We start from the raw sequence: 21066 nt of genomic DNA, 5'->3' as shown, positions 1-21066 counted from the left end.
GACGGGACGAGACGAGACGGGACGGGACGGGACGGGACGGGACGGGGGATGCTCCGTCCAGGGCCCGAGGGACGCGCCGCCCTCAGCGCCCCGCGGCTCCCCAGGCCGGGCACGGCTCTCGGGCACCGCCGGCACCGCGCTCCCCCGGCTCGCTCCTCCCATCCCGGCCGCTCCGCCTTCCCCGACCCGCGAACCGTGGCACGCTTTTTCCGTGAGGAAGTGCCTCGGCGGTGGGGCAGAAGGAGGAGAGAGCTGCTGGCCAACTGGAGAGCAGGCGGGGCAGGGCGGTGCGGGGGAAGCGAGGAAGCGGGGCCGGAGGAGCGGCGCTGCGGGCCGCGCTGCGCTCGGCGGAGTGCGAGCATGAGCGGCGGGGATGGCCGGGCGGGCGCCCTCAGCTACGGCCTCCCCTCCATCCCCTCCAGCAAACTCCCGGACCTGCGATTCATCAGCCGGGGCGCTTACGGGACCGTGTCCGCCGCCCGCCACGCCGACTGGAGGGTCCCGGTGGCCCTCAAGTGCCTGCAGGGGCCGCTGCTAGACAGGTATCGGGGTGGGCAGGGGTCGGCGGCCTGAGCCAGCCCCAGAAAGGGTCCAGGTGCCGGTCGAGCGTGCCGGAGTTGGTTTCTGCGGTCTGTGGATCAGATCCTGGTGTTTCGGTGGGCAGCCTTGCTTTAATTCCACGGGGAAAGGGGATCTCGCGAGGATGATTCATCTTGGGCCAAGAGAAAGCAAGGACCGGCCCCGGAGCTTCCTCTCTTTCGATTATTGTAAAGGGGTGGTTTCGGTCTCGGTCTGTGAGACACTAAGTTGTATGTCTTGGAGTTTTTTTCTTCTGGTCTATGCTTCTTGAGCCTTTCTCACAGTGGGATTGAGAGAGATTGGCTTCTTCCTGGGTCTGCTGGTTGCTAACCATTTTGCTGAAGTACCAGCACGATATTAAAGTACAGTGATTACTATGGATTTGGTATTTACATAGAGAGAGGAATATAGGGAGTATGCTCTTCTATCCATTAGAGATTGCTTCTAGAAGAAGCGTCTCTGAGACAACGCAAAATTACTCTTTGCCCCCGGATCTCACAGTACTGAGAGAAGGTGATGTAAAATAATAGGCTTGCAGGTCCCCCTGTCAGACTGGAATTTTCCATGTAACAATCAGATTCCTCGTTTTCCAGGTACCCAAGTGGCAGAATATTTATTACAGGAGCTGTCACTCTGTGTAAGGAGGCAGCAAGTTGTACTTTTTCATTGATCTCTCTCTTATTTAATCCCCATAGTCCCAACTTGTTAAGGCGTCAATGCAAATTTGCCTCTTAGACTGTCTGGAGCCTATCTGGCTGTAAACCTGCCTCTGAGTCTTATCTTGGTGTCTTCAAGCTTTTGCCTCAGGTTTCTTTGATCTAGTATTAGGCCTTTAGGTAGGATAGCTTCACTCAGAAAGGCTTATAGTCTCGTGACTCAATACAGTTGAATATAAGACAAGTTGTTTTAAGCTCTTTCAACTCTTATTGCTGAGGTTTGTGTATACACACAGGCTTTATCTATGGAATCTTGCCAGAAATGGAATCTCAATTGCCTTGTGTTTTTCTGATAAGCAGGGGAAGGGGGGGGATGAATGGGTGTTATGGGGAGTTTTTTGTTTTGGGATTTTTTTTTAATGTCTGCTTAAATCCCAGCTAATTGTAAATACAGCATTTATCCTCAGAACACAGCTGGGAGAAACCACCAAGGCTATTTTTAACCTTGCAAGAATTTGGGTTAGTGGGACATCTAACCTGTGAAATTATGATTAGGAGGGCAAGTGAGGTAATCAAAATAATTCAGTCACCTACCATATATCATGCAAAGCCCAGAAATGCTATCAGACACAAAGCTGTAAAAAACTCCATTACACCTGAGTCTTGGCAGCAAGTGCTTTGTTGGTTGTACAGTAGGCAATATAAAATGCCCTGCCTGTAAGTGTTGTCAGGAAAAGGGAAGAGTTCATTGTGCCATTAATTCCCCAGGTGGGAAGTGTGTGCTGTGCATCCCAGGCTGGTGTATGAACAGCCAAAGAGCAAAGCCATTGGGAAGCTGTTGTGGGAATGTGCTCATTTAGGCATTACTCAGTGCCCTTCTGGCGTGGAGCAAAGGTGAAGTGACTGACAGAAACAGGAATAGACTTCAGTATGTTGCAATTTGTTTCCTGGCCACAGCTGAATCCCATGCTAATGTGCCTTACTGTCTGGGAAAACCCCGAACTTCCTGAAACCTAGAAATTTCTGGAGACAGGGAGGAATGCATAGAGTTGTGTCTTCCATCCCATGCTTGTCTCAAAGGCTGCCTTTTTACTTCTATAATTTCTGAGAGTTTTCTGTAAGTCTTTTTCCATCACACAGATAAAAGGACCTTAATTTCATATCCATCTAAATTCAAAATTTCCTGCTGCTAAGAGCTGCAGGCTTTAGTTCACAAGGCTTCTTCTTTCCCTCGTATATTCTGACAGCCTTTCCTTTGTAAGTTCTAAACCCATCCTGATGGATCCAGATTGCTCTGAGTGCTTTGAGGTGTGCCCTGAGCTCAATGGGCACAAGCCAGCTCTCATCCCTGAGCTGTGCTGTGCAGAATGGTGTGCTGAGCAAATCATGGTGGGCAGTCCTGGCCCCAGCACAGCCCTATTGCTTCTGAGTCAGATTGGCTCACATCCAAAGGATCAATCTTAAATGTGCTGTAAATGTCCTGTATTTGAATGTCCTAGTCATGTACTTGTACCTGTACCAGTCTCCACTGGTATAAGATATAAATGCTTTTTGCACTGAATTATGCTTTGTGGTCCAACTGTCCTCATTGACAAGGAACTCATTTTTTTTCAGGACTATTTGAGATATGAGGTATACCACATAGTTTCCATTCTTAGTGATGGGATCGTACTGAATCCTAAATAAAATTTGACCTTTCAAATCCATGTGCTGCAAGGTCTGAATTTGTAAAGATGCATCAAACCCACATTTATGAGGAGTTTTGAGGTAACAGAGTGGATGCACACAGTCAGATTCAGGCATTCAAACATCATGAGGCTGCTCTGTTCCTTCTTTCTGTGTGTCTAGGGGATGTTTTCTCCAGAGTGTGATTCAAAGTAGGGAATAATTTATGGGAAAAAAAGCATAGCTAATTGTTCCTTTACCTTCAGAAAGGAACTTCCTTTCCTTCAGAAGCCAAAAGTGCATTTCTTTAGCCCCTATTGTTTTAGTGTACATCAGAGTCCACCAAGTTTAAATGATTGGAGAATGGTGTGTATTAAAATCTCCACTCTCTAGGAGAAAAATATTGGGCCTGAGTGAAAATTCAGGATTTGAAGGTGTTCAGTAAAGTGGGAGAAATACAGGTGGTTGTTACCATTATGGTTATAAGGAATGGTGGAAGCTGGAAGTTCTGACTGTATCTTTATTTACTGGAAACATGGGTGAATTGTGTGATGGGAAGAGATTTGTGTGGTACAACAAAACCAGGGAAGCTGTCTTGTCTATGCATTTGCAGATTCTGATTTGTATTATACCATCTGGTTCTCAAAACAGCATGGTAGAAATCAAATTATGAAAATGTGGTGGTACTGCATACAGGGATCTAATTGACAGAGAATATAGTGAACCCAGCATTTGCTTTGATTTTCCTTGTACTGGTATGGTAATGTATTTTATTTGTTTGCTTGTTTTCTTTAAGTGATAGAAACCATCTTCTAAAAGAAGCAGAGATACTACACAAAGCCAGGTTTACTTACATTCTGCCAATTTTGGGAATTTGCAACGAGCCTGAATTTTTGGGGATAGTAACAGAATACATGACCAATGGGTCATTAAACCAGTTATTGCATGGGGTAAGTGTACTTATGGTCTTTAAATATGATACCTGGGTGCTTTCAAGTGGATTGCAATTTCCAGACTTAATTGATATAGAAAAGTATTTTATTTATAGTATTTCACACTAGAAGACAGTCATTATCCCTAGTAGTTTTTGGTGCTCAGATAGACCTTCTGTATGTCAAAAAGACAACTAAACTCAGCTGACTTAAGTTTTATTAAACTTCTTCCTTTAATATTATGACCTATAATGAGCTTCATGTTGAATTATTATATACAGTCACTTTAAAAATCTCAATTGTTCTCTAATTAGATTCTGAAATGCTTGCTTCAGTCTGGGTTTCTGAATTACTGCCAATAGAAATATTAATTTTTTTTCCCATGAGTTGAATATTTAAAAAAAAAGAAGATTTTTGCTTTAGTTTATAGATACCAAATATTGCTAATATAAACAGGTATGAATATTTCTACAAGATCTTATTCTCTGAGTAACTTCTGCTCTGAATTCTCAGTTGCTCCCATTAGCTTGGCCTGAGCAGTGTTGCTACTGAAAAGGTACTGCAGTTGTGTCTCAACAGCACTAAAGTCTCTTCTCCACTTTTAATCAATACACATCTCATGTGTATTAGAGAGCTCAACCGTGTGTTTTTCATAAAGGCATGAGTGTCAGTATAATTTTTAAGATTTCAGTTGAGTTTTACTACATTTTTCTTGGTGTATTATTATTTATAAGGGTAGTATTTTGTGCATAGTTTGAATACAGTTTTTTTGTGCCCCAGTCTTAGTTGAAGATATGATTTTTGCTATTCTTTGTGTAGGACTCATAAATTATGGGTTTTCATGCAGTTTCATGCAGAAGTTACTCTGTAATTCATATTTCCATATGAATGAGTAATGTAGTAAATGCTCAACATCATGTATAGCAGTCATGAACTACTATATGAATTCTAGGGAATGGAATCATAGCAATGCAAAATTATTATTTTTTTATAATGTTTCTTTTAACAGCTAGTGAATCTTAATGCTCTGTTACAATTTCTTATGGAGTTTGTGTAATGTATGTTTTAAAAGATTATTGCTTGCCCAAGTCGCTTTCTTCTTGTTGTCTTCAGTAAGTCTTTGTGTGTGCTGTTAGATCAGAACAGATGATTATATTCTAGTTTTGTGGTTTTATCTTGGCAGAAAGATGTATATCCTGACATTCCCTGGTGCCTGAGATTCCGCATTCTTTATGAAATTGCTTTGGGAGTGAACTATTTGCACAACATGAATCCTCCATTGCTGCACCATGACTTAAAAACCCAGAACATTTTGCTGGATGATGAGTTTCACGTCAAGGTAGGGCTATTTAATTCCATGTTCTTCAGCATCCAGAATGAGTGAAAGTGTTTTTGTTATTGTAAAGGAGGAAGGGTGAGGTTGTGGCCATGCAGAAAGGATGTGATTGTATGGTGGATTTTTTTTTCTTCTATCCTTGCAGACAGAACTTTGGAATTCTTCTTTTGGAAACTCTGTATTACTCAGTTGTGGATTTTATCTGTCTGAAAAGACCAGAAAGAGAATTTGGGCTATTTCTACTATAGCAGGAGCTGATTCTCAAGTGTTGAAACTCTTGTCTGTCCACCTTCCAAGGGTAGCTACATCTGGCACTTTCTGAGAAGAAAATAGAAAGTGTTCCTGCTCAAAATGGTCTGACAGTTTACTTCTGATAGGTCAAATCCAAATATTAATGCTCATTTGATACTTATTATGCAATAAGGACATATCTGTTCTGTTGGTATAGTATAAGAAGAACATGTAAAACAAGACTGTGAAATCGTACTGTGTTGGAAGTTGGCTTTTGTGAAGCTCATTAAAAACGAGCAAACATACATGCAGAAGTATCAGTAGTTCAAAACTTTAATTCTGCCTTTTTGAAATATCACTGCCATGATGTGAAAAAGAGACTGAAAGTACTTCTGACAAAATGTTTAGGTGCTTCCATAATTGCAGGAGTTAGATTTGTTGTTTCTTGTTTTTTTCAAAAAGCTCTTTTTTATTATTGATAGAATGTGTTACTCAAGTAAATGGAAATAAGATATTTTGCACTGCATTTATTCTTGAGAAGTGAATGTTTCAGTTGTTACTGTAAGTTGAGCTCTTTGTGAGTCCTTTGAGCAAAGATCCGCTGCTGGTTTCTTCTTTCTCCATTGCACAGAAATTTTTCTTGGCAGCAAAGTGCCTCCCTCACATGGCTTTGTCTCCGCTCACACCCTCAGCAGGTCATACTTCCTCCCACTCAATTGTGCTGGTATTGCCAGCTCTCGAGCTTCCTGATAAACCTGATCAGGGAACTAGTCCAAGTCACTTTTTTATCCACTCTCTTTTTAATCCGTAACAACTTTGGTGTGGCCTGGTGTTCTGCCTGATCATATCTCAACAGTTTCTTTGCTGAGGCAATTGAAGGGAAGAGGTTTACTCTTGCATACCTGCCCTGCCTCCTGTAAGGAGTGTCCTTAGGGTTTTAAGTGAAGCAAGATTCTCTAAATTAGTACAGTTGACAGGAAATGCAAACAAGATTATCATGCATGCCAAATAGAAGAGATACTGCTTATGTATAAAAGTAACATCATTCACAGAGTGCTTCTATCTGTCCCTGATCTACTGAATGAACAAGAGTTAAGACCAATTACAATGAGGAAAGCTTGATGAGAGTGAGTTGTAGAGAAGAAAGGTTACTTTTCATTGTGGATTTTGATGTATGCTCTTCAGAAAGCTTGTTTCTGTTATCTTAATTGCCACAGCGTTTGCATAGACATCTTTTTTGGAAATGTTTTTGCTATTACACAAATGCAGGACAAGTGCAGAGCTGGTAGGTGGCTGCTTATTTCCCATGTATGCCAGATGCTGCAGCTCAGCCAGCAGGTGTATTCTGCTAAATATTTCTCTCTCTGTCCATAACCTAATCTGGTATCTGGCACCCTGGCTTGTGGATGTCTGAAGATGTAAGCTAAAGTCAGTTACTTTTACATGTAGATGCACTGTGTCTGTAGAAAGAAGCAAGGCCCAGAGTGCACAGTAAAGAAAATACTCAGCAACTTTTTGTGGCACTGAATTTTAAAATATCGAATTTATTAATTCAAGATTAATACGTCATAGTTTTGGGAATGAGGTGAAGTGCCCTAAATTTTTTCTGTGAGAGGAACCGCCTCATTGTACTGGCAAGCTGAGTTTTATACAACTATTATGATTTATACTAAACTTGTGCTTTCTTCACAACCAGGGAGCTACAAGTAATCAATGATTTTTTTGCTTGTATTTTTTTTAACACAAGGAAGTGATTTTCTTCATATCACAGCCATCTTCAGCAGATTCCTCAGCCATAGAGTACATGAGTTCTTCCTTAAAAGAACAGGATAGGGCATTGCTATAGGGATAGCATGAGTCATGACGTGGGAATGCTTTATGGACTGGAGTTGATGTTTCCTGTTGCTAGGAGAACTGAATGCTTTTTGTGTGTCAGGTTAAGAGCTTTGGGTGACCCCTGCTTCTAGGTGTATTTCAGGAATTTCTAACAACTGTCAGCAGATAAATCCAGTTTTTCTTCTCAGAACAACTGATTTGACCTTTCCAGATTGCAGATTTCGGCATGTCCAAATGGCGTGTCATCTCCATGTCACAATCACGAAGTGAATCCTCTTTGCCAGAAGGAGGGACAATTATCTACATGCCACCTGAGGATTACAACCCCAGTCAGAAAACACGGGCAAGTGTGAAACATGATATCTACAGGTAACTCCTGTTATTCTCTAGCTTCAAATCTGAGCTCAGATATGACTTAATGAACTTAGATTTTATTATTTTCAATGATAATATAGTAGCTGTATAGACTAAATGAATTGAGAAAACAAGAATTGAGTGATAGCTGGATTTAATGACTCACTTATTTTGTGCTATGACTAGTGTAATGCTCCATAATTAGGCTGAGACTACAGAAATAGGTAGGGGGCTGGTTTCTGTAAATGACTGTACACATATAGACAATGCAGGGAAAGAAGGAAGCCATTCACACCATCAAGTCAATCACATACTCTTATAATTTGTGTAATCAAATAACATAATTTTCAGAATGTACTTGGGGGAAAGAAGAAAATGTATTTTTGGAAAGGAGGTAGATAAAAACATGATAGTGGGGTTGGAGAAAGTAGTTACAGTAATCTCTTTAAGGAATAATTTACTGTATGAAAGTTGTAGTTGTTTTGTGTTGGGCAGTCCTGAGTACAAGTAGCAGAATAGTAAATAGAGTGGTGGTGAGCCATATAACAAAAGGAAATCTCTCTGAGGATACTGGAGTTACAATTGGCTGGTCTGAAATGGTTTGGAGAGCTCAGAGATTACTTGAAGGATTTTGGGAGGAATTATCTTGTGCATAGGAATATTGAAGAGGCATGAAGTGGCCAATCACTGTGACAAAGTCCATCCATCATTCTGGATTTACCTCCACTGATCTCTGACATGTTTGTATCTTGGGGAGAGGTGACAGTCTCAGAGGGTCCTACTGACTTCCAGGGAAACCACTATTTCCCTTAATTATCCCTTACCCTTAAGAAGCATGTGGCATTCATTGATAATCCTGTCCAAGGAATACAGATGACAAGATACCTGCTTTCCTTACCCTTTGAAGGGAAGATATGGATAAGGAAAACATTAAAAGAAAAAAAGGTGTATTAAGGGGAAGGAAGGAGTTGACTGGTGGCCTAATAAATGGGTGCAGATGAAGAAGACAAATGCTTCTTAGAAAGAAAGTATTATTTTCAGAGGAATAACAACCAAATAGGAGAAGATGTGAGAACACATCAGTAGAAGGGTGTAGAAAACAGATAAATAGGGAAGGAAAGAGATTATGTGAGAAGAAAGAAGAGAAACTAAGGCAACATTGGAAAGAGAGATGTTCAAGGAAGGAAGGATATTAAGGTGCAGAGAAGTGAAGGACCACCAGAAAGGCCACACAGGAGGTTCTGTGGTCACAATCAGGAGATGCTACAAAGCAGAAATAAGAAAGGAAAACAGGAACAGAGTGAAGAGGAATGCTGCAGTGTTGTAGAACTGAGAAAATAATCTTTAACTGTAGAAAGATTCCAAGTTGAATGAAAGATATTATTAATAAATATTTGAATAACTTGTGGATATCTAATTAATTGATCACAGCTGAGTGTTGTTGAGATATTGAAGCTAATTTGTGTGGAAGGATCTTTCTTAAAGAAACAAATTGTGTAAACAGCAGTAAAGCAGCTTAATTTCTAAAAAAGGGATGATTTGCTTTACCAGAAACATCAGCCTGCATGGACTTTTCAGGAATAGATCAAAAGCAGAATTTTTAACAGGGAGGGTTGCTTTTATTAAAAGCTAAATGAGTAAATTTTATCATTAAAGAATGTAAACAGAATAAATAGTTAGGAAAGCCCAATGATTTGATTTTAAGCATCAGTTATTTGTTTCTTTCTTCATTTTTCTGAATTCTTACTTGGTAGCTGTCAGATGGTACAGTGCTCTAAGGCAGTTAAATGTAACCTATATGCAAAATTTGGTACTTCCTAGTGATGTAGGAAGGAAGCTCAGTACATTCATACCAAGGGTGGGGAGCAAGCCTTAAGAGCTATTGATCATGGTGATTATTTTCTGGAATAACAGTGTCACAATGCTTATAAAGACTTGGACTGAAAACATGGAAATGCACACTTGTCAGCACCTTGTGTGTATTCTGAAGTTATGGAAGCACTGAAGCTTTAGCCTGAACTGTCTTTTCTAAGTCCAAGTAGTGGAACTGGATACTTGAATACAGTGATGGGATTAATATTAGGACCTTTCAGGATAAATTATGGAATAGAACTTCATTCAGATATGGTAGAGTATGTGCAGAAAAATTGGAGAGAAGGACTGAGAATTCAAGCTGCTTTTAAATGAAATCAGCTAACCGTATTTAAATTACAAAGTTGTTTAAAGTTACCTCTTTCTAGTATATCCTGATGGCTGAAGAGAGTGACTAATTTACTGAAGATGGGGCACGTTTATACTCACTGAACCACTTGCCATTCATGTTGGTGTGAATGCAAAAGGTTTGAGTAAGCACAAGTGTTCAATCTCCTGGCATTCTTTCAGAGTAGTCTTCCCAAGAGTCTCTTTTGGAAAGTGAATGCTGTGACATCTCTTTCTGTGGAGAAGATTGCAAATGTTGAAAGCATAAATGGAATGGGGGGGAAGGGGGAAGCTGGAGTGGGCATCCTAATTGCAAGTTTATATTTTACCTATCTCTGTGACACTGTGTTGGGATAGAGCTGTGGGTCAAAGTCATCCTCCCTGCTAATACCCAGCTTCCCTTAGGAATGTCAGAGAGTGTCAGTCCATCCTGGGAAGATGCCAGAATATTGCAGTTACTACAAGAGCAGTTGGCTCTCTGGGGCTCACTTTAATTTGCATGCTGAGATTTAAACTCCATGTACCTAGTTCACAACATACTAATGGAGCCAAGTTGATACAGATTTGCAATAGGAGTTTATATGCCATGGATCTTTTCTGTACATAACAGCATTAACTAGTTCTAGATGAAGTCACCAACTAGTTTTCATATTCATGTCATCACTTTAGTTAGCTATAGTCAGTCCTATGTGTGCTTGCAGGACTATTTTACCAAAATGTTTAAAAGAAAATGTAAAGCTGAGCATATTGTGTTGTTAAGTGTTGGTAGTCTAAAATAACATCTTCTGTACTTTTTATACTGTAAACAGCTATGCAGTTATCATGTGGGAAGTGATGTCAAGGAGACAGCCATTTGAAGGTAAGGCCATGTCTTCCTTTAATTTATTTTTCCTGCCTTACCTAGAGGTTAAACATGAAACCTGGGGACTTAATTTTAGGGGTTACTTTCTAATAATTCAACTTTTAAGCTTGTTGAAGAACACTTTGAAATACTTTCCAATTAGACTATTTTTTTAATATCCTTTTCTTCTTTAATTGTAGTATTGTTTCATTAGAATACCTTTTTGTTAATTAAGAAGCATAACCTTATTTTGATGAGCTGTAAATTCTATGTCTGCAAGCCAAATTACTCCTCCTATATAGTAAGCTCTTTATGTTGCATATATTTCTAATGACTTGACAATGTCTGTTTTGACAGAAGTTACAAACCCCTTGCAGATAATGTACAGTGTGTCACAGGGACAGCGACTAGACTTGAGTGAAGGAAGTCTATCAATGGACATTCCTCATCGAGGACTTATCATAAGACTGATGGAAAGTGGATGGGCACAAAACCCAGATGAAAGACCATCATTCTTGAGTGAGTTTACCTTGCCAGATTTCTGTTGAACATGGTACTTACAGAGCAAGGTTATAGTTGTGAAAGGGAATTGTTAAAGATGTCAGATCTATATTCTCGATCTTGTTGCTTATAAGGTGCTTAGCTGCTTCCTTCATGTCTGTAAACAAACTTTTATCAATGGAATTATGTGTGTGCCATAAAGCCAGGTTGGTTGTTGGAGTCTTGTGCCTTTACCATCACTTTATTTACCTGTAAAAAAGCAGCATGTTTTGTTTAACTGCTTGTGTTCAGAGGTTTTTGCTTATTGTTCAAGATAATTTGGGGTTTTTAAAGGTGGGTGGGAGAAGTGAAGTATAAAATGAGTACTGTGGGATTTAAGAGCACCCAACCAGCACCAGCAAACCATTGCACATTAGATAAGCTGTAGTGACTTCAACTTGTATTTGCATCTCAGTGTAAGTCTTTCACTGACACTTTATCTTTTATTGTTCCATCTGCTTTATCAAGCAAGAACTGGATTTTTTTTCAGGGAAATGTATCTAAATACAATATTTTCTAAAATTAAAAAAAAAAAAAAAATAGACCCCTGATATTTCCATATGCATTTTTGTTTTCCTATGCCAATTAACAAAAAAATAATAAATAATTTAAGTGTATGGTCACACTGAAGGGAAAATTATCTGGGAAGTGTACTGCAGTGTGAGCTAACCTGGATTCTCTTTTTAGTGCCATGTGTGTAGTAAGGTGGTCTTTGAAAAAAAGTATGCATTGCTTTTGCCACTACTTTACTATCATAATAAGAAAGAAGAAGTTGCAAAACTGTTGCAAAATTAGGGGAAGTACAGCTTACTGATGGGGAACTTAAGCAATTACCATAGCATAGGGACGCAGACACACTGAGGCCAGTGTCATTTGCTTTCCCTGGATGTAATAGGTCAGTGCTTTGACTATCCCATCTTCTCTGGCCCTGCCTCATGCCTTAAGCAAGTGTTCTGGATATTGCTGTGTTGGGTGTGTGTTTGTTTATTTTTCTGATATCGATCTTTAACACCTATTCTGGAGTGGGAAGACAGCAACACATTCTGAGGTCTTATAGTGTTTGGTTCCATTCAACTAGTCAACCTTAAAAAACAACAAACTCTCCAATATCTCCATTCTGTGAATGTGAGACTTTCGATCCAGCACCGTCCTGGATCTCTATTGATACACAGTGATCAGGTGGCCAGGTCAGGACAGGGTTTCTTTTGGTGGTGTGAACGGTTTAAGAGAAGCAACCAGCTTCTCTTTTAGCAGTATATGTGGTTTGACATGTCTCAGTAGACAAATTATTTTTCTAAATGTGAGAAAGACACTTTAGTACACTGACAACTTGATTTCCACTTCAAACCATTCACCAAGTACTCTTCCCTTGTTCAGAATGTTTAATAGACCTGGAGCCAGTTCTGCGAACATTTGATGAAATAGCTCTGCTGGAAGCAGTAATTCTGTTAAAGAGATCAAAGGTAAGTAGCTATTGTACAGTCATGAGTTGGTCAAGTGAGTTGGTAACTTTCACTTGCTAAAAGAAGTGTAATCTCCTTTGTCATTTCTCCTCAGTCTCCTTTGTATAATCTTGTATCTGGTTGAAATATGAGTTTGTACAAGACTGTTCTCTTGTCTTATAGCAGAAATTTAATACAGACAAATACTTCTCTTCCAGTCATTATATGAATCACAAAGTATTTACAAGAGTGGAAAGAAAGCAAATGTGGAGCAGATGTCTCTAAATATACCTTTGAATCCTGAAAAGGTAAATACTTTACATGTTGCATTTGATATGTCAGCATCCTGAGAGATTTTAAAGGAAGTTTATCTTGGTGAGAGGAGTTGTTCTGCACTTTACTTTCCTGTGCAGTCAGGAAAGGCATAAAATGCATTACTTGAGCCAGAGTGTAACAAATGCAAAGCCATATAAGTGAAGACAGAAAAGGCTGAGTATGCAGAAATTAGAAGGGTATTTAAATAAAGGAAAGCTCTAAATATGTGACAAAGCTGTGAAACCAGGGGAGGTTTAGATTGGGTATCAGAAAAAGGTTCATTACCCGGAGGGTGATCAGGCACTGAAACAGGCTCCCCAGGGAATTGGTCACAGCACCAAGCCCAGCAGAGTTTAAGAAGGGTTTACACAATGCTCTTGGGCAAATGATTCTTGGGGTGGTCCTGTGCAGGGCCAGCAATTGTTACTAGTAGTTAAACTTGTATACAAAATTACTGTCATCTTTGAAAATACATAAGTATTGGGATTACAAAATTTCTTCTGATTTGCCATATTTTAATTGTGCTGTCTATTGAGCATTTAGATAGCAGAGAAAACATGCTGATGGGAAGGTTCTCTGTAAAAAAATATTGCAACTTCATATTTGTTTAATGTGCCTTTTCAATATGCACCTGTATTTCTTACAGCCAACATATTCTAGCTCCATACAATGTGATGCACTTCCCCTTCGGAGCATCTCTCCAGATACATCAAAATTCAAGTCTATTCCCCAGTGTAATATCCTCTCATCAGGTGAGATAATCTTGATGTTACGTAAATTTAAGTTGCCATTGGAGCTTTACATTTGTACTGTGACATTGCATTTGTGCAGAAATGCCAGGTCTCTCTATGCCTGTAAAAAAATGTATTTTATAAACTTTGTGCTCTGGGTAAAAAACTAGAGTTTTTCAGCTCTGATTTTCTGTTCCTATCATCTGAGAAATCTCTACAGCTCACAGGTTCAGTTTTCCTATTTTCTGTATCCTAATTGTGAGTGCAGAGCTAACTTGTCCCTTCACACTCTTGGCGGTTTAGTTAATTGATTTTTTTTTCCTTAATTTGTGAACTATTTGTGAACTATATGTAGAAGCCTACACATTTTAAAACATTCTAGAAGCTGAGTATACTCAAAGTTTCCAGTGCAAGTTTCTAGATAATTTTTAATTCAGTAAGTAAAAATGTCTTTAATAGATTGCTTTGCAAAAGTATCTACACGGACCTTTTGTAGCTGTGTCCTTTTATAAATAAAAGTTGGCAAAATTACCCAAGAAAACTCAATTTTGAGGTTTTGCTGACATCAGAAGCCAGAAAAATGCAATGGAACCCAGATGGAATAGCAATACATTGTGAAACCAAAACTGCATTTAAGATTCTTCCCTTGACAGAATGTAAACATATTTCAAAAGAATGGAGTGTCCTCTGGCATTGCAGGGACCCAGGAGTATGAAAGCAGACAAGACTCTTGACTTCACTGCTATGAAATAAGGAAATCAATACGTATTCCGAGGTGCTGCAAAACCAGAGATATTCTGGTAGAAGTGGCAGAGCACAGGCAGTTCCTGTTTCAGCTCCTGTTTGAACACACACAATTTTGAACTTCTACTCAGTGTACTAGAAAGGTATAAATACAGGAGGAATTTGGGTAAATAAATTATGGGAGGCTTAAGGACCTGGAGAAAATGGAGAAAGCAAGTTCAGGGCACTTTGGCTGTACCTTAACTGAAGCAGTTATCTATACAGCACAAAAACCTCAGAGATGAAGAATAACTGGTATTTATCTAGCTTAATAAGTATGTTGTGATGAATTTTAGAATATGTAGTTTTAGTTTGAACATGAACGAGAGCTGTAAGTACAATCACATAAAGTAATGATAAATATCAGCCTTTCTTTTTACTGGTTCCTGTTATAAATTGTTGTGTCTGCCTATGGAGGGCATCAGTGAAAATTTGTTGGTTCATTTAATCTGATTGGTCAGCTGGTGGTGGTTTTATAGAGTCATTGCTTAGACTTTATTGTGTTTTTATATAGATACTGTAAAGCTTGTGAAAATAGTGCCTACAAAACCCTATTGCAGAAGTGTTGTTTATTACTTTGCCAATAGCTACATCAGGTAGTGTTGTAGTGCAAGACAAGACTGACATTCCTCTTGCTTTTCAAACTCAGATGCAATTGTTTCAGGTGAAAATTGTATTCCAGGTAGCTGTCAGCAAGAGAGGAGTTTGGCACAGCACCAAGGCAGAGTCTAGCTGAGTTAATGACTATAGATTCTTGTTTTTTCCATCAGTACAGTCAGAATGCTTTTTCAGAAAATTGCTTTTTCAGAGTTAAGACTTGTCTTTAGCCTTTAGCCTTTCTTTTCATCTTTAATGTTTTTTTTTTCCCTTTCCTAGCGAGTTTTTCTTGGGTATTTCTTTAAACAGCTCTTTTCCTTCTTCCCATTTCATTTTTGATACAGAGAGTAATCCTTTAATATATTTTGCTGGATGAACAGGATGCACTCTTCTGAAATCCCTTTTAAAAAAAGCTTCTTTATTCTTGTAGCATCCTAACTAGTCCTCCTGGTGCATGTTGTAACTTAAGTAATTGAACTAAGGCTATGTAGTATTATGAGAGACATAACAAGCTCTTCTTGTCTACGAAATCCCCCTTACTTAGTATATCTTATAATTTCATTTTTAATTTTTCACAAGGTCCTTCATTACAGAATGAATACTTAGGGGTTGTTTTTATTCCTCATCTCGCTTCTAATCATTAGCCCCAGCTTGAAACAGAAAGTCTAGATCTCATATTTTTCCTTCTTTTTGTTTTCTATTTCTGTTACTCCAGTCTTCTAAGTCACCTACATTCTTTTTGAGTAATTCAAGTCAATCTGTTTTTTCCTGAATGACATCTGAATAGCCCTCACTATCATTTTTTGGGGGGAACTGGGGTTGTTTAGCCTAGAGAAAAGGAGGCTTAGAGAGGAAATTTTGCTTCTTTGCTCTCTGCAACTACCTGAGAGGAGAATGTGGCCTGATGGGGGCCTCTTAAACTGACAAGCAATAGCAGCAAGAAGTAGGATGAAAGGAAATGGCCCTGAGTTGTGCCAGGGGGATTGGATATTAGGAAAAATTTCTTCATGGAGAGAGTTGTCCAGCATTGAAACAGACTGCCCAGGGAAGTGGTTGAGTCACAAGCCCTGGAGGTAATTAAAAGATGTGTAGACATGGCACTTCAGGACATGGGGCAGTGGTGGACTTGGCAGTGCTGGACTCGAGGATCACAAGGGTCTTTCCAACAGAAGTAATTGTGTGATTTTTTGATTGTATTTTTTTTATACTGTGGTCACTGGTCAAGGTCATTCTCTCATACCAGTACAACCCCAGTAGTTTGTCTTTATGTTATGAAATTAAATATGAGTGCCTAAAAATGTATAACAATCTATCCCAGCACAGCTGCTTGAAATAGTTTCCTGAAATGATCTTCCACTCACAGTGGTTGTCTTCTAATCCCCTTTTTTCATGGAGTAGATAATGTCTCACAATACTGCTAAATACTCAAAATGCTGCTTCACAATACATAGCTCTGCCCAACTTTCTCTCTTGTTCATGAAATAAAATGCTAGTTACTATGAGTTCTAGTCCATCATTTTAAAATACTGAGAATGGAATTTCTTCCACATTTTCCTATTACTGCTCTGTGTACTTACAGACATATTGTTCTACAGGTCAAGAAAGAGCTGGGAATACACCTTCAGATTTCCCCATTGGACAGGTAATCTTGAGTTGTCCATGGGGCTACCTCATTGTGCCTTTAGATGCTCATCTGATTCTTGCATCTCTGGTTCTTTGTTAATATCTTAGTTACTGTGTCTTTATCAAGTGACACTGTGAAAGTCTAATCAAAGCTATTTACACAGTTAGGCATAGGTCCTGTAGTTTGTTTCTCATCAGCTGTTTGTTATCTTTTCCTTGTTACATTCCCACTGCTGCTTTCGTATCTGTCATCTTTTTCTACTATAAAAATATCCTTAAACTAGAAACTGTTAAACTTCCCACCTGATAGAAATTCTTTTTACTATTATTTGCAAAAGTTTACATTAAGGTTTCATGAAGTCATATCCTGTTTTGATGGGCTACAAAAAGCTTTTATTGGTCTCCCATTGAATGTTAACTTCTCACACAGTTCCTCATGTCCTTTTCCCCCACCTGAATCTTTATTTTAATATTTTCACCTTTGTTACACTGCCAAATGTCATCAAAATAAATTAGTCTGCTTTCCTGCTGACTTCTAGTTACCTCTTCAAATACTCAAAGGATTTATTTTGTTCTTCTAGTCCTTACAAAAATTTTTTGTCAAACAGAGCTTTTTCATTAAAGTTCACATCTACCAGATTTATACTCCCAATATTTCTTTAAAATAAAGCAGGACCCCAAACCATAGTCAGGCCCTGGTAAAATATAAAGAACATAAATGTACTCAGAATTTGAGTATAAGGACTAATTTGTTACATATCATGTAAAGGTTGGCTTATGATTTCTTGTGTGAAATGGCTCTAAATAGTCTCTGATGGGTGTATTTTTTTTTTTGAACACACAATTAATACAGCTTTTTGTTTTCCTTCTCCTTTTTCTTTTTGTCTAAGATGGAAATTCTGGGTGTCTACACTCTCTCAGCAGTCAGAGCATGGATGGAAATCTGTCTGTAACTCAGAGTGCCAAACTCCTTGTGCATCCATACAGTACTGTTCTCTCATCTGACAAGAGTATTTCAGATGCCTCCAGTTCTGCGTCCTGTGTGCTGCAGTCATCTCCAATTCCTTCAGGTACAGCAAACATCATTTGATTCCAAGACCCACATTAAGTGTTCTAACATTGAATGTATGTTATGGATGTCTGTATCAAATGGAAGCTGAACTGTTAGTCGCCTGCAAAATGAAAACAAAACATATGCAAATTAGGAATGCAAAATTAAGTAATTCTGTCTTTATAGACTTATGTTACAAAATAAGCAAAAACAGTGTAAAATGGGACCAAGTACAGGTAGCTACTGTAGCTGCCTGTAGCTACTAGGTTTTTTTCTCTCCTCTTAATTAGATTCCTGCTGCCATGAGTCTTCTTTATCCCATTCCCTTTGCTCATATTATTTCTCCTATCTCCTACTGCTGCAGCAGTGCTACAGTCCAGCAGAACAGGAGAAAAACTTGGCTCAGATTTAGTCGCCTTGTTGCCTGTCACTTCTCAGATTCTAGGCTTTCCAGTCTCCCATTTAGCAGTGGTGGGGCTGAAAGAAGCAGCAACTGTGTCAGCATCTCACCTGTAATGATCCTCTGTGTTAGTTGGGAGCCAAATGCATTATCAAATAACTGTAAAAACTTAACAAAAAAGTTAACAAAAATAAACTTTAATGATGAATTATTCAGAAATATTTTTTGAGGGGCCACACAATAACATGCAAATTTATAAAGATCTATTGTACCATCCCTCTTCTGAAAATACAAGAATCAACACTTTCTCACAGTGTGAAACCTCATCTTGAGAAAAATACCAGGAAACTACAGGGATGTTTTCAGTAATTTTCAATAAAAATCCCCCTGGAAAGTGAATTTACCACCTGTCTCTTTTTAGTACCAGGTCGGGTTGAACACTGGAACAGGTTGCCCATGGAGGCTGCAGAAGTACCATCACTTGGAGATGCTCAAAATTCAGCTGGACAAGGCCCTGAGCAACCTGAGTTATCCTTGAAGTTGGCCCAGCTTTGAGCAGGCTATTACATCAGATGACCTCCTTGAGGGTCCTTTCCAACCTAAATTATTCTGTGATTCAGATAGAATAAATACTCTAACCACCAAATTTGTCAAATTGGAACATTTTAACAGCTTTTTTTCAGCTTGTTCTTTGTTCTGTGGCAATATTTGTTGACAGACAGTTACAATCCCTTCCTTTTTTTTCTAATCCTTTCCAATCTCAGATTTTGTATTGGAAACCATACAACAGAATGTAGCTCATCAGTGGATCCAAAGTAAACGAGAACAAATTATTGATCAGATGACTGAAGCATGTTTGAATCAATCACTGGATGCTCTTCTATCAAGATTTTTGCTCATGAAAGAAGATTATGAACTTATAAGCACCAAACCTACAAGGACATCAAAAGTACGACAACTGCTTGATACTTCAGACAGCCAAGGAGAGGAATTTGCCAGAATTATAATACAAAAGTTGAAAGATAACAAACAGCTAGGACTTCAGCCTTATCCAGATATTGTATCTAATTCTCAAAGACTGCATCTTTAAATTTATTCTTTCTTTATGAAACCATGTAAATATTTCTTACAACATGATTCTTGTTTCTATGTAGTATTTAATACATGTGCAGCTTTGTCTTTACTGTGCCTTTGCAGAGTCTCAGAAATGACCCTGAGTTCTTCTAGCCTGCATTTGGTCAGTGACCAATTAATAAGTTGGAGTGCAATCATAAAGCCAAACACTTGATGGTTGTTGACTAATTTTGTAAAACTATTTTGTTTATACATAACAAAAATATTAAAAGTTCACCATTTTACGTATTTTCTGTTTATACACATCCTTTCCTTTCATCTCACAGGATTGAGACATCTCATCTTAACGTGGCATGTTTGTTTTTCTCCTTCCATCTGCTCTTTCTCACAGAGGAGGGGAAAAAAGTGCTCTTTTCCAGGGCTGTTCTTCTTCCTTAAGCCATGCTGGTGTGCCTACAGGAGAGAAGTGGTAGGTGGTAGGAAGTTTACATTGCATTTTTACAAGATTTTGTTATTGTTTTGTTTTAGGTTTCTTTTCCCATTTTGTTGCCAGATCAAGTGCCTCAGACCACTGCATAAGAAAAATGTTAGTCCAAAGAGGAGCCCAAGGGAAATGAGCATATTGTGCTCAGAAGTGATATAGAAAAGCTATAATTGTGTGGTTATAACCACTTCATCTATTTTCTTCATCATCTGCCTTGCCTTTGTCACCTGCCATTTACCACCCCTTACTTTTGTCATCTGCCATTAATACTTCTCATGTCATGTTGCTAGAGCAAACTTTTAACTCAGTTTTATTTTTGTACTTACATGATGAGCTGTAGTTGGCTCTGTGCAAAGATCAATCGTGCCCTGCCTTGCCATGCTGGAAGTAATGTGCAGGAGTCTCTTCTGCTATGACCTGCCTTAACCTTCTCCAGATCACATCTCTGCTGTCCTTCTTTGTCTGAAGGATGGTTAACATGTTGATGCACAAATGGGGCCACCTGAGAGGAAAAGGTATGTGGTATTTTTTCACAAGACCTTACTGACTTTATCTAGATGACTTCAAAACTAGTAAAAAGAATTTTTTAATTTGTCAGAACACCACACAGGCAGATTATTTGTGCAAGCACTGATAAATAATTTCAATTTCTGCTCAGGCTATCTAAAATTAGGAGGGATTCAGAATTGTAATAAAGTAAGTTTTTGACATAAACTGCGTATTTGCCTTTTATCCTGACTCTCTCTAGAGGCTGTAAAATTAAAGTTAGTTACATAGCTGGAACCTAGGACCATGGTGCAATGAATGTCTGTGATTTTCCTAGAGCAGACCTAATGGTGTCTAGCAAGCTCTGAGGAAAGCTGGTGCCAGAACTGTGTGTTTCACTGCACATCACATTTTAAGCCACAATTGTTCATTATTGGTGCTCAAAATAAGATTTGTGTCTTGCAAGGTAGCAAAGTAAGGTTTCTTCAATGTGTGTCCAAAATTCATCATGTGTTAGGAACTTTCCTGAGGACCCACTATAAGATAGCTGCATGAGGGAAAAGAGCATCCTGCAGCTTTCAAAGTCTCTCTGCTGACTCCTGCCTGTCAGTACAGAACTAGCCTGTTTCCTCTTAACTGCAATATTAAATATGGCCCTATGGAGTCACATTCAGGAATGGTTCTGTCACACTGCTGCAATCACTATGGGCTGTTCCTCTTCATGTGCCATCACCCTGAGGTGGCACAGCTGCAGGAAAAGTAGTTTTCTACCCCTAGGTCTGAATATGCCCACATCTGTTAGGCCATGAGCATTCCAGCCAAAGCCCAGCCTTCCAAGGAAACCTTGAGGCCATTCAGAGTAAAAACTCAGGCCAATCTCCCTCCTCTTTCCCTGGACCCTGAGCCTCCCT

The 21066-nt window shown here is 39.0% G+C and overlaps 1 protein-coding gene across 2 annotated transcripts; it reads left to right on the top strand.

Moving 5' to 3' along the window:
* The first annotated feature begins 24 nt into the window (after positions 1 to 24).
* Positions 25 to 20019, top strand: RIPK2 (receptor interacting serine/threonine kinase 2). Of its 2 annotated transcripts, none has more exons than XM_056483879.1 (11): positions 25 to 542; positions 3697 to 3850; positions 5016 to 5171; positions 7447 to 7604; positions 10598 to 10647; positions 10987 to 11148; positions 12547 to 12632; positions 12830 to 12919; positions 13573 to 13678; positions 17551 to 17730; positions 18876 to 20019. In XM_056483879.1, exons 1-11 carry the CDS (start codon positions 49 to 51, stop codon positions 19199 to 19201), a joined length of 1962 nt encoding a protein of 653 aa, XP_056339854.1. In that variant the 5' UTR covers positions 25 to 48; the 3' UTR covers positions 19202 to 20019. The 2 variants fall into 2 exon arrangements, with proteins under 2 accessions (XP_056339854.1, XP_056339855.1); XM_056483880.1 differs by having other exon boundaries at positions 18533 to 20019.
* Positions 20020 to 21066: the final 1047 nt, after the last annotated feature.

The sequence above is a fragment of the Oenanthe melanoleuca genome, chromosome 2 (assembly GCF_029582105.1).
Source record: "Oenanthe melanoleuca isolate GR-GAL-2019-014 chromosome 2, OMel1.0, whole genome shotgun sequence".
Lineage (NCBI taxonomy): Eukaryota > Metazoa > Chordata > Aves > Passeriformes > Muscicapidae > Oenanthe > Oenanthe melanoleuca.
Note: the sequence above shows the minus strand (reverse complement) of the source record. Positions and strands in the feature narration are given on the sequence as shown.

Coding starts and splice junctions, on each gene's coding strand:
- RIPK2 (XM_056483879.1), top strand. CDS start 49: ATGCTCCGTCCAGGGCCCGAGGGACGCGCCGCCCTCAGCGCCCCGCGG. Junction 12,920..13,572: donor TACCTTTGAATCCTGAAAAG/GTAAATACTTTA, acceptor TATTTCTTACAG/CCAACATATTCTAGCTCCAT. Junction 17,731..18,875: donor GTCATCTCCAATTCCTTCAG/GTACAGCAAACA, acceptor TTCCAATCTCAG/ATTTTGTATTGGAAACCATA.